At 41.7% G+C, this 13,311-nt stretch overlaps 1 protein-coding gene across 1 annotated transcript; it reads left to right on the top strand.

Annotated features, from left to right (window-relative positions):
• Positions 1-209: 209 nt before the first annotated feature.
• On the top strand, positions 210-4,211 carry LOC133476035 (L-rhamnose-binding lectin CSL2-like). Its single transcript, XM_061769319.1, has 9 exons — positions 210-335; positions 1,013-1,045; positions 1,125-1,193; positions 1,424-1,559; positions 2,168-2,277; positions 2,359-2,403; positions 2,604-2,736; positions 3,567-3,670; positions 4,048-4,211. Exons 1-9 carry the CDS (start codon positions 302-304, stop codon positions 4,053-4,055), a joined length of 672 nt encoding a protein of 223 aa, XP_061625303.1. The 5' UTR covers positions 210-301; the 3' UTR covers positions 4,056-4,211.
• Positions 4,212-13,311: the final 9,100 nt, after the last annotated feature.

A 13,311-nucleotide genomic window follows, 5' to 3' on the forward strand; every position in this document is an offset into this window, starting at 1 on the left:
GTGTTCAGAGGCTCATCTCATAATCTCACAATGCAATCTATTGTTCAACCTTCTTTTTTCATGCATGCTGTGCATATAAGGTTCTTTGCCGTTACTTGTGGTGCAGGTTGAGGACCTGAAGCAATTTAGATACAAAAAACCAAAACAAAAAAAAGCTCTGTAACATTTGAGGTGGAACAAAAAAAAATAAGGTTGGGGGGTGTGACTTTTACTTACCAGTTTGGGTGGATGTCTTGCAGTCATTATAAAAAGCAAAGATCCTCTGAACACCTCCAGTGCCACAGACCGAATTGTGTGAAACATGCCGACCTGCTTCAGACTCAGCGCAGCATTGTGTAAGTAAAAAAAGAAAACTATTGCAAGTCAATTGTTGATTTTAGTAAGTTTGAGAATTGGTTAAAAAAATAAGCGTGCGAGTCAGAATTGAGAGTGGGTCTGTTAGGCTAGCTCTATTTATAGTCATACTAAGCTTTATCTATCTATATGCGAAGGAGATGTGTTGGACTGCACAAAGCAAATGGTGGTCACGCAAGATGAGTGAGTTTCGGACCCTCCAGCCCCACCCAGTACAGTAAAACGGGCACACTTTACAGTGGCCTTTTTTGTTGTTGTTGTTGGCAGCCTAATTCACACTTGTGTAACAAATTTTCATTTGCCACACCTAATAGCTGGATATGCTATCTCGGCAAAGGAGAAGTGCTCACTGACACAGAAAGAGATTTAGGAACAATATTTGAGGAAAATTTGTTTTTTTGTGTGTGTAAGTAGAAAGTGTGTTTATATTAGCATTCAGCGTGAATAAATACAACAGCAGAATAAGTCTTTAAAGAAAAAGAACAAAAAAGGGGGCAGTGCATGCTCGGTCACACACTGGCACAGGTGCAATGTACGTGTCTGTCTTGCCAGCTATTCATGATCAACTAATATTAAAAATGTAACCCCATGTCAAACTGGTCCTCATCTATTTGTCCGTGTATCTATCCATCAATCTGAACTGATGTTTGTTTTCCAGTGCTGACAGCAACATGTTTCATCCTGACAGCAGGTGACTATCAAAGTTCATGTCCAACAGTATATATATACAATACATTGACAGTACGTTACATCCATGTCGGTTTCCGCAGTTGTTTATTCTCAAGAGCGAGTGACCACCTGTGATTCGGACCCTTTGAACGTCCATCACCTGACCTGTGGTAAAAAAACAAAAAAACACCCTTTGTCTTAAATAGTGCACTTCAACCTTCACTGCCTTAATTGACATCACAAAGTTGTTTGACTTGCCCTAAGAGAACCTGACATTTAAGATGGTTCTGGTCAACCCAGAGCTCTGTAGGCTGCCACACAAGACATAATTAGCGACGAGCGATCATTTTGAGTGCAACTACAGTAGAATTTAATGCTGATTGCTGTCTCTCACTCCCAGACGAGGGAGTGATCAGCATGGACGAGGCTTTGTACGGTCGCTCCGACTCAATGGTCTGCTCTGAGGGAAGACCTCCGCAGGAGCTGGCTAACACGCAATGTAGTCAGGAAGACACCTTGAGTAGGATCTCGGCAAGGTATGCATTGTGCTTATTTGGAACGTGCTTGTTTCGATTTAACAGTGGATAAATGTAGGGGTATCTATTACATTACGATAACATGCTGCATGGCATGTCACGTGGTGAGAGACTGTGATACAGAAATGTTTGTTAAGCAATGTACACATACAAACTGTATGTAAAACCTAAAATAATGTATATTAGCTTGGTACCCTAGTGGTTAAACATGTGCTTCAGGGTTCGAATACGTCTTCAGGCGTGGTTTAGTTTGCAAATATTCCTTGTGCTTGTAAGTTTTCTCTCCAAGTACTCTGGCTTCCTCCCACATTCCAAAAACATGCATATTAAGTTAATTTGAGGACTCTAAGTTCTTTATTGGTGTGAATGTGAATGATTGTTTGTCTATAATGCATGTGCTTGTAGAAAATAAATGGATGGATAATAATACATTTAAATTCTAAAACTATGAGGGATGCACCAATACCACTTTTTTCAGATTCGAGTACAAGTACTTACATTTGAGTACTTCCCGATACCGAACACAAGTAATGTTAGGTCTTGCAATTCTGATGCAAATGTGTTTTATTTTAATCAAATATAATTTGTATTTATTATTGCGTCTGCAGATGCAATGGCAAAAAATCATGTGAGATGAACATGGCGATGTTCCACAATTCTGATCCCTGTGCTGGCACCTTCAAATATTTGGCGACCAATTTCACCTGCAATGATATACGTATGTCGTCTGTGTGAAATTGTGTGTGATGTAAACAATGTTTATTATTTCATATCTAATGTTTTTAATTTACCCAAACAGTGATTCTGATAGCGTGTGAGGGCTCTTTGGCACAATTATATTGTGGTAAGAGTTACCTTTTTCTCTCTCTCCCCCCCCCCCCCCCTCCTCCCCCATGATGAATTCCTGTTTATTACAAGCATTATGATATGGATTCCATTTTATTGTGTGTTTATTATTAATGCTCTCTCTCTTGAATACATATTTGGATGTTTTGATTTCCCACATTTCCATCACCAACCTTCTTTCCCTCATCTTGTTGCCAGATCCAGGATACGTTATCGTCGTCTCCGGTGCTGACTACGGACGCCGCGACCAGTCCACATGCACATTCGGAAGGCCTCAGGCCCAGATAGAAAATACAGAATGCCTGCGCCCAAATGAAATTGTGGCCAAAATGTACGGTGGCACTCTTGGGGGGAAGAAATCACAATCTGTTCTCATGAGAATTTAGTGAGGTTTTGTAATGGGTAGAAAACAGACAGCGTTTATGTGACTGGGTATGTTTTGACTGCAGGTGGCACAGTTTGCATGTCTGCGCCACAGTCAAGAGGTTTTGAATTTATGCTCAGGCATTCCTGTGTGGAGTTTGCTTGTTGATCACAAGTTTTGACTGACTAGTCCTGTCACACCCGACCCATTTTATCAGTGGGGTGCACGGGGGAGGCTCAGCTCAGTGGTAGGGGGGCACTGGCCCCCCACTAGAACCGCCACTCTCTACATACCCCGCCTCTCGCCCAAAGTCAGCTGGGATAGGCTCCGGCTCACCCTCGCCCCTGAGCATGCTAAACAATGGAAAATAGATGGATGGATAGCAGTTAAGGTACAAAAGCTTTTTTCGCCATGAAACTTACAATGAACAAACAGCGCAAGGGCCACGGAAGATCCCATTACATTTTGGCTCAAGGTGCAGATTGAGGAATGTCTTGCTGCTGTTGTGATCTGCTTGCATCGGGGCCCAGTGGGGAGGTCAGGGGGTGCCTACCAGATCCCGTGGGAGGAACTAGAATGAAATATGGCTCCTGTGCGCAGGAGTTGGCAGTCACTTTGCAATCCACATTACTGCCACCTGCAGGAGTGCACCGGAACAGTATGTCTCTGTCAAACGGGTCAGACGGACAGTTTGGGTTTCCGGCCTCCCTAATATTACAGTTTTTAAATTTTTGAATAACTTCAATGAATATCGTATTTTTAGCACCGCAATAAGCCGCTTTCTTCTGCATTCATAGGTGCAATGGGAAAAACAACTGTACGATCCCAGCCACCAGCGATGTGTTTGGAAACCCCTGTAGAGGGACTTACAAGTACTTGGAGGTTGCCTACACATGTGAATGTAAGTAGTTGGTAGCCTATTCAGCATCTTGAGCTACATCTTGCTGTAGGAGAAGAAAACAAGGCTGTAATTATTTCTTTTATTAACAATTGCATTCATGATTATTCAACCACCTTAGCAAATATTTATTGTAATTTGCTGGAATTTTTCTAGTTGTAATGTTGTTCAGTAGTTGAAAGCGGCCATGCATGAAAGATTTTGCAAATGTACTCTACAATCAGGTGGTTGAAGAATTTTACCACGACTGTATATAACTGACTAATTCTGAAAGCTGTTACTTAAAATGTCATTTTACGTATTTATACACCAAGTTATTCCAAACACCCCCCCTGTTTACATGAACTATTAACTGAGTGACTATTTTGTGCTTTTTGCAGGGTCGTAAACAAACAAGGACTGCCACTTTATCTTGATGTATTTACAATAAAGAATCATAAATGTAAGTGCAGGTTAGTGGCAGTTAAGCAACATCACTGTGTACTCCTATTGGGAAACAAAAATCTTTAAATGATGTCCTAATAAAGACATTTGGATGCATGGATTGGGGAGTGACAATTTGATTGGTTCAAAGCAGCCTTTTCCAACCTTTTTAAGCCAAACACCCCGACAGAGTTGGCAGAGTTTTCCGCAATGCGCAGTTAAAAAAAAAAAAACATCTCTTCACCCTTTTCTTTTCTTCTCCTCCTTCGTGGCCTATAAAAGCAAGTTTTGCATAGTAGCATGTAATTAGATCCCACATAGAAGAGGTCAAAGCCTCTCAAGCAGCAGCTGAAAGGCAGTTTGGGCAGGCACGTGCACAGACATTTTTTGGTGTTCAAGGTAAAAAAAAAAAAAACACCCATCTCAAAAATCTTTTTTCATACAATTAAGGAAAAAAACTGAACAGTAGTATGTACTTAACATGAATTTATTTCTGTTAACACAATCAACACAGTCAATAATACAACTATTAACAAAAGAGGTGAAGAGAAGCTACAGTGGCTAAAAGTCTCCATATCCCTGTTCAAATGAAAGTGGAGTTTGTTTTTTTGGTACAAAAATAAGACCAAGACATATTTTAAAACATTCTACAACTATATACCTGTAGCCTGCACAACTCAATTGAAAAGAGAAAATATTTTACAGAGGGGATGTAAAAATAAACAACAGCTAGCTTGGTAGCACAAATGCACACAACCTCATCGATGTGGATTTGGCTGTGTTCAGAATTAATCACATTCAGTCATGTTAAATGGAAGTCAGCACAGACCTGCCTCCATTTAAAGTCCTTCTGATTAACCCCAAATGAATTTCAGCTGTTTTTGTAGGCTTTCCCTGACATTTTTGTAGTTACATCTCACAAAACTCGGCATGATCTGCAAAGAGCTTCCACGGCATCTCAACGCATCGCTCAAAAGGTATCAGTCAGAAGAAGGATATAACAAATTTCCAAAGCATCAAACATATCAGAAACACAGTGAAGACCGTCATCGTCACAGAGAAAAGATGGCAGTGACATTACCAAGAACTGGACGTCAAGATGGAAGTTTTATCTTACAAATAAAGAAAAACGTCTAAGCCTGGATACATTTTCCAAAAACACACTTGAAATCTCCCGGATGTGTGAATTTGAAAATATGTTCTGGTCCAATGAAACCACGGTTGAACCTTTTGGGCCATAATTCCAAAAGGTGCGTTTGGTGCAAAAGAACACTTGTAGGTATGGTGTTCTTTTGGTGAAGTAAGGTAGTGGCAACGTTATGAACAGGGGCTGTTTTTATCTTCAGCTGCAAACGGGGCCTTCGTCAAGGTGGAGGGAATTACAAACAGTTCCAAATACTAGTCCGTGTCAGCACAAATGTGTGGTGACTCCCATTTAACGAGTTTGAATGTGATTGCTTACTCTGAATACAGCGACACATTATCTGAGTTGTTTGTTTTTATTCATGCAAAGGATTTTTTTCAATTAAGTTGTAAAAGATAAAAGGTCACAATAATGGTTGGGGATGAGGGGGGGATGGACATCACACACAGGGTAGAATTGATGGCAGGTAGGGTAATTTTTTTCTTAAATACATACATACATTTATATAAGCAAAAGCGCTGTGTGTGCATGTACCTGATTTGGGGTTTAGTAATAATTTTGTAAAACTTTCATTAAATTACTCATTTTACAGAGAAAATTATCATATTTAACAGATTTTTCATTATTATTTTTTTTATTCTACCAGATATCACATTTAATCTCAGCATTCTCTTTGGTTGGGAAAAAAAACATCAGAAATGTCACAAAAATAGAATTTATTTATTATGGAGCAGTACAATAGTTCATCTTCAGTTATGAATGTTGTGAGGAAAAGCTACTACAGTAAGCACTCACTATCGTTGTTCAGACTTTGTGGCCTCAGCAACTCTGGGATTTCTAATTGGGAGCATACTGTATCCACCCACTTTATCGCAGTGTCTGAAGCTTACCATGTATTTGTGTTAAATTGTTTTCTTCTGAAGTGCGGTGAATGCTGGCAGCACAGGCATGGAGTTGTGTTCCTGTGACAGACTGTGGAAATGCCGCACTCAGAACAGTCTTTTGTCACACCTAAATATGGACAATTTAGAGGCTTCCAGTTAACATGCATGTTCTTGAAATGTGGGAGGAAGCTGCAGTACCTGGGAGAAACCTACGGACGCACGAGGAGACCACAAATTCTACACAGGAAGCCCGGTGCCAAGATATATATATATCTATATATATATAGATATATATATATATAGAGAGAGAGATATAGATATACACACACGGAACTTAAAACTATACTTACTATTAACTTTTAATGTGGAAAAGCAAACTTCAAAAGTAAAACAAAGGGCAATTATTAAAATTAAATAACCTGGGGTTCTCAATATTTGTGTTGTAGTTGCTGGTTTTATACCACTCAGTTCAAACCAGATGTTTACATACCCTAAATAAAGACACTTTCCTTACTGACATGAAATAAGACTAAACTATTCCTGTTTTAAGTCAATTAGGATTACCAAAATTATTTCTATTTGCCAGATTGCTGAGGATTTTTTGAAGACAATTTCTTCATTAATTTCTTCGAAGTTTATACATTTCATTAGTATTTGGTGCCTTTAAATTGGATGACTGATCAAACATTTTGGATATCCTTCAACAACATTCTCAATAGTTGACAAGAATTTTGGCCCATTCCTCCTGACAAAACTCAGTCGTTTTCCCACAATGGGGAAATGTGCATTGTTTTAGTAGCAATAGTGGATACAGGAAACTGGGGGGAAAGAAAAAATTGCTTGGAATCACAGCACGTCATCCAGGTCCTGAAGGAGCAAAGCAGCCTCAGACCACCACGTTTGACTCTTAGTGTGTTCCATTTCGTAATGCTGTTACATTTACATCAGATGTAACGAGATATACCCCTTCCAAATGGTTTAACTCTTGTCTCGTTAGTCCAAAGAACTCCCCCAATAGACTTGAGAATCATTAAGGTTTTTTGGGTTGTTTTTTTTTGCAAACATACAGCAACCCTTTGATCTTTTTTGGTTAGCAATGGTTTTTGCAATGGATGCCATTTTTGCCCAGTCTCGTTCCTATTGAGTCACGAACCCTAACCTTAACTGAGGCAAGGGAGGCTTGCACTTTTGTTGTCCTGGGTTTCCTTTGTAACCTCCTGAATGAGTCATCGCTGGGCTCAGTGTAATTTTTGGAGGCTGGCCGCTCCTGGGAAGGTTCACCACTGTTCGACATTTTCTACATTCGTGGATCTATGGCTCTCATTGTGGTTCGCTGGAATCCTAAAGCTTTAGAAAAGGCTTTGTAACCATTTCCAGACTGATGTGGCAGTGTTGTTAAGGTAGCGGGATGGCCAGAGACATTGCAGAGGTGAAAGCAGGAAAACAGTGATGGCGTTGTGACCAAAATGAGTGCTATCAAGGACGACAGCCAGACTCAACCTTCGAAGGGAGCAATCTGGAGAGAAAAGGTGCTGGTGTTGGGTGCTAAGAAGGAGTTTTTTTCACCATTATGTTTGAGAAAATTTATGGCAAACCAGGACTGGATTTCCTGTAGTCTGAGAGAAGTGGGTGGTAGGATGGAGGTACGTTGGGTGGGCAGGTAGAGCTGTGTGTTATCCATGTAGTAGTGGAAAACTGGCATTGAAGTCATGGAGAGGAAGAGGTTTTTTTGGGGGGGGTGCACGATGGAAGAAGGTGCAGCTTATGAATTAAAGTCTTTTTTAATTAAAGAAAGTATACCATTTTAAAAACAAACAAAATGTTCAATTGACATTTAGTATTCTACACTATTTTAAATAAGCAGCATTGTACAACAGTGGGCGGCACGGTGGCCGACTGGTTAGAGCGTCAGCCTCACAGCTCTGAGGACCCGGGTTCAATCCCCGGCCCCGCCTGTGTGGAGTTTGCATGTTCTCCCCGTGCCTGCGTGGGTTTTCTACGGGCACTCCGGTTTCCTCCCACATCCCAAAAACATGCATCAATTGGAAACTCTAAATTGCCCGTAGGTGTGACTGTGAGTGCGAATGGTTGTTTGTTTGTATGTGCCCTGCGATTGGCTGGCAACCAGTTCAGGGTGTACCCCGCCTCCTGCCCGATGACAGCTGGGATAGGCTCCAGCACGCCCGCGACCCTAGTGAGGAGAAGCGGCTCAGAAAATGGATGGATGGATTCTCAAAAATAAAATGTCACAAAAACTATACATACCTACCTTCATTGTCATCTTTCTACGAGTCAGAATCTGTTCAGAATCAGAATCAGAATCAGAATCATCTTTATTTGCCAAGTATGTCCAAAACACACAAGGAATTTGTCTCCGGTAGTTGGAGCCGCTCTAGTACAACAGAGAGTCAATTTACAGAACACTTTGGAGACAAAGACATTGACAAAAAACAATTGTGCAAAAAGATGCAGAGTCCTCTAGCACTTAGAGCAGTTCGAATGGCTAATATCGCAATAGTCCGGTGCAATGACCATTGTGCAAAGGGCACTGAGACTTAAGGAGTGTATGCGGTTTAAAGTGACGAGTAGTGCGATAATCTGGGACAATGGTTGTGCAAATGTTACAGATACTCCTCAATCAGTGTGCAAATGGAGCAGATGCTACTCTGGCATGAGTGGCCAGTATATGCAAATAGTGCAGCACGGCGAGACAACTACAGTGAGTGAACGAGTAATACATAATTGGCCCCACAGAAATGTGACAACGAACTCAAGTCAAAAAATTGCCATCTTGTTGTAATGGAATTATAAGTTAGCTGTTTAAGAAGTTGATTGCAAGAGGGAAGAAGCTGTTGGAATGTCTACTAGTTCTTGTTTGCATTGATCGGTAGCGCCTACCTGAGGGAAGGAGCTGGAAGAGCTGGTGACCGGGGTGGGGAGGGTCCGAGAGGATTTTGCATGCCCTTGTCTTAGTTCTGGCAGCGTGCAAGTCCTCAAGGGTGGGTAGGGGGGTACCGACAATCCTTTCAGCAGTTTTGATTGTCCGTTGCAGTCGGAGTTTGTCCTTTTTTGTAGCAGCACCAAACCAGACTGTGATGGAAGAACACAGTACTGATTCAATGACTGCTGTGTAGAACTGCCTCTACAGCTCCGGTGGCAGGCCGTGCTTTCTCAGAAGCCGCATGAAGTACATCCTCTGCTGGGCCTTTTTGAGGACGGAGTTGATGTTGGTCGCCCACTTCAGGTCCTGGGAGATTGTAATTCCCAGGAACTTGAAGGTCTCGACGCTTGACACAAGGCAGCTGGACAACGTGAGGGGCAGCTGTGGCGAAGGATGCCTCCTGAAGTCCACGATCATCTCTACAGTCTTGGGCGTGTTCAGCTCCAGGTTGTGTCGGCCGCACCACAGCTCCAGCCGCTCCGCTTCCTGTCGATATGCAGATTCGTCACCGTCCTTGATGAGGCCGATGACAGTGGTGTCATCTGCAAACTTCAGGAGTTTGACAGTCGGGTTCGCTGAGGTGCAGTCGTTCGTGTAGAGAGAGAAGAGCAGCGGAGAGAGGACACAACCTTGGGGCGCCCCAGTGCTGATGCTGCGTGTGGATGAGGTGGCCTCCCCCAGCCTGACCTGCTGTGTCCTGCCCGTCAGAAAGCTGTAAATCCACTGGCAGATGGCAGGTGAGACGCTGAGCTGGAGAAGCTTGGATGAAAGGAGTTCAGGGATGATGGTGTTGAACGCTGAGCTGAAGTCGACGAACAGGATCCTCGCGTAGGTCCCTGCACTGTCGAGGTGTTCTAGGATGAAGTGCAGTCCCATGTTGACTGCATCATCCGCAGATCTGTTCGCTTGGTAGGCAAACTGCAGGGGGTCCAGCAGGGGACCTGTGACACTCTTGAGGTGGTCCAGCACAAGACGTTCAAAGGACTTCATGACGACAGGCCTGTAGTCATTCAGACCCGAGATTGCAGGTTTCTTGGGGACTGGGATGATGGTGGAGCGTTTGAAACAGGATGGAACTTCGCACAGTTCCAGAGATCTGTTGAAGATCTGAGTGAAGACTGGAGCGAGCTGGTCCGCGCAGACTTTGAGGCAGGATGGGGACACGTGGTCCGGGCCTGCCGCTTTGTTAATCTTTTGTTGTTTGAAGATGCGTCTCACATCCTGTTCATGGATGGTTAACGCAGAGGTCAGAGGTGTGATTGTGGTCGCGGGTGCGGCCGGGTTGGTGTGTGGTGTGAAACTGTCCTTTTCAAATCTGCAGTAGAAGGTATTCAAGTCGTTGGCTAGTGTGCTATTGTTCTCAGCTTGGGGGGATCGTCGCTTGTAATTAGTCAGCGATTGGAATGCATGCCAGACTGATTTAGAGTCGTTTGCGCTAAACTGTTTTTCCAACTTTGCTGTATAGATCCTCTTTGCAATGTTAATTTCTTTGGTCAGCTGGTTTCTAGCTCGATTATACAGGGCCCTGTCCCCGCTCTGATATGCGTCCTCCTTAGCTTGGCGAAGCTGCTTAAGTTTAGCAGTGAACCACGGCTTATTGTTGTTGAATGTGCGAAATGATTTTGTTGGTACACAGACCTCTTCACAGAAACTGATATAGGATGTGACAGTGTCCGTATATTCATCCAGGCTGCCAGCTGAGTTTTCAAAGACACTCCAGTCTGTGCAGTCTAAACAGCTTTGAAGTTCCATCTTGGGTCTAAACAGCTTTGAAGTTCCATCTTGAATGTTCCATCATGTCCATATGTATTGATTTAAGATTTTTTTTTAAATTTGGTCTTTTTGTCAGATACCCTAGAGAAATGTCATTACTGCCACAATGACATATTGATTAAAAATTGATTAATCTTGTGATATAATGACGTGATGGTAATGACATTTCAAAGTTTTTAGCTAACTGTGCTATGCTGGTAGAGTTAGCTTAAATGTTTCTTTTAGCTAGCTAGTCCTGTACAACATTTTTATATGATTATCAAGTTTTTACAGGAAAATATTTAAACATATTAACACTACAAATCATTTGGTAATGACATGCAATAAAAATATTATGTGACTTAAAGGTACAAATGAGGAAAAAACTTCCTCTTCCAGTTATCGAAATGTCTGACTTCTCTCTCCCCTAGAATGTGCTTGAGTGACAATTGTAATTAATGCATCCACCTTTTGTGACATTTTTCTTTGTTGGTGTGCGGTGAGATTTTTCAATTGTAAAATATGTTCCTTGGCTCCATAAAGGTTGGAAATCACTGCTCTAGTCAGATCGTGTATTCTAATCAGTCAGGTCAAACCAGCATTACATGACAGAAATAATGAGTGCAAACTTACTGTAATTAAATTACTTTATTTTTAATTAAATTACTTCACCCATACCGAAACGTTAAGAGCATGATTCGACAGAACGGCGGCATGTATACGTCCAACCGTTCGTGCTACCACTAGCTTGCTAGGCTACATAACGTTTTGTTGCCTGCGTGCGAGCCGTATCGTATTAATAGTGCGTGAACATACTTCAAGCTAGCCTTAAACGAACGTCCTCTCCTGTCCTGAGCACCGGTGACCACCAACACACGTTTTTCCCCATTTTGTCCTCATATTACAGTCGGCGTGATCCACTCTTGTTGTCGTCACCACGGTAACGAGTGTATCCGGTCACATTTGAGTTGACAAGATAAAGCTGATAAATGATTCTAAAAAAAAAGGGATGCATTGGTATCGCAATACAAGATTTTATTGCAGTAGTCTGACATAGTGCAATCTCGAAAGAGCAAATTTGTCTTGTACTCTGATCCGGGCATTACGTGTTGTCTGCCCCACACCGCCGACAGGTTTTTTTTTTTTTTTTAAATAACTTCATTGGCCATCAGATATTTACAGTGCTACGTCAAAAGACACGTGACAATGCTAAAAAATAAAGTAGCTTTTGGATTCAAATATACGGTGCACGATGGCGACGCGGAGTAAATGCCTTTAATCGTCTCCAAAAATGACACTGAGCACAGCGATGACTCAAACGTGCAAGTCTTCCTTGCCTCAGTTAAGGTTAGGGTTCGTGACTCAATAGGAACGAGACTGTGCAAAAATGGCATCCATGGCAAAAAACATTGCTAACCCAAAAAGATCAAAGGCTTGCTGTATGTTTGCAAAAAACAAAAACCCTGAATGATTCTCAAGACTATTGGGGGAGTTCTGTGGACTAACGAGACGTAGGTTGAACCATTTGGAAGGGGTATATCTCGTTACATCTGGTGTAAATGTAACAGCATTACGAAATGGAACACACCAAGAGTCAAACGTGGTGGTCTGAGGCTGCTTTGCTCCTTCAGGACCTGGATGACGTGCTGTGATTCCAATTTTTTCTTTCCCCCCAGTTTCCTGTATCCACTATTGCTACTGAAACAATGCACATTTCCCCATTGTGGGAACACAACAAAGTTGGATCAGTTATGAGTTTTGTCAGGAGGAATGGGCCAAAATTCTTGTCAACTATCGAGAAGGTTGTTGAAGGATATCCAAAATGTTTGATCAGTCATACAGTTTAAAGGCGCCAAATACTAATGAAATGTATAAACTTTGGACTTTGAAGAAAGTAATGAAGAAATTGTCTTCAAAAAATCCTCAGCAATCTGGCAAATAGAAATAATTTTGGTAATCCTAATTGACCTAAAACAGGAAAAGTTTAGTCTTATTTCATGTCAGTAAGGAAAGTGTCTTTATATAGTGTATGTAAACATCTGGTTTGAACTGTATTGTATAACACCAGCAACTACAACAAAAATAATGAGAAACCCAGGTTATTTAATTTTAATATTTGAAGTAAAACTTTTGAAGTTTACTTTTTTACTAGTTTACTAGTTTTTTTAAGTGTTAATAGTAAGTATAGTTTTAAGTTACCTGTATATTGATCACCCCCCCCCCCACACACCCCTCTGGATTTTGAAGCGCCCCCTGCAGGCCACGGCGCTCTTTGCATTTGCCTATATTGCCTAATGTGCCAGCCAGCCCTGTCTGGTGGGCCAGTGGTCACCCACTGTCATTTGAACAGGGATATGTAGACTTTTATCCACTGCTAACCAGTGGAAAATAAATGGATGGATAGCAATTAAGGTAAAAAAGCCCTTTTCTCCTTTTCCTTCACCTCTTTTGTGAATAGTTGTATTATTGATTGTGTTAACAGAAATAAATACATGATAAA

Source organism: Phyllopteryx taeniolatus, chromosome 1 (genome assembly GCF_024500385.1).
Source record: "Phyllopteryx taeniolatus isolate TA_2022b chromosome 1, UOR_Ptae_1.2, whole genome shotgun sequence".
In the NCBI taxonomy this organism is placed as follows: domain Eukaryota; kingdom Metazoa; phylum Chordata; class Actinopteri; order Syngnathiformes; family Syngnathidae; genus Phyllopteryx; species Phyllopteryx taeniolatus.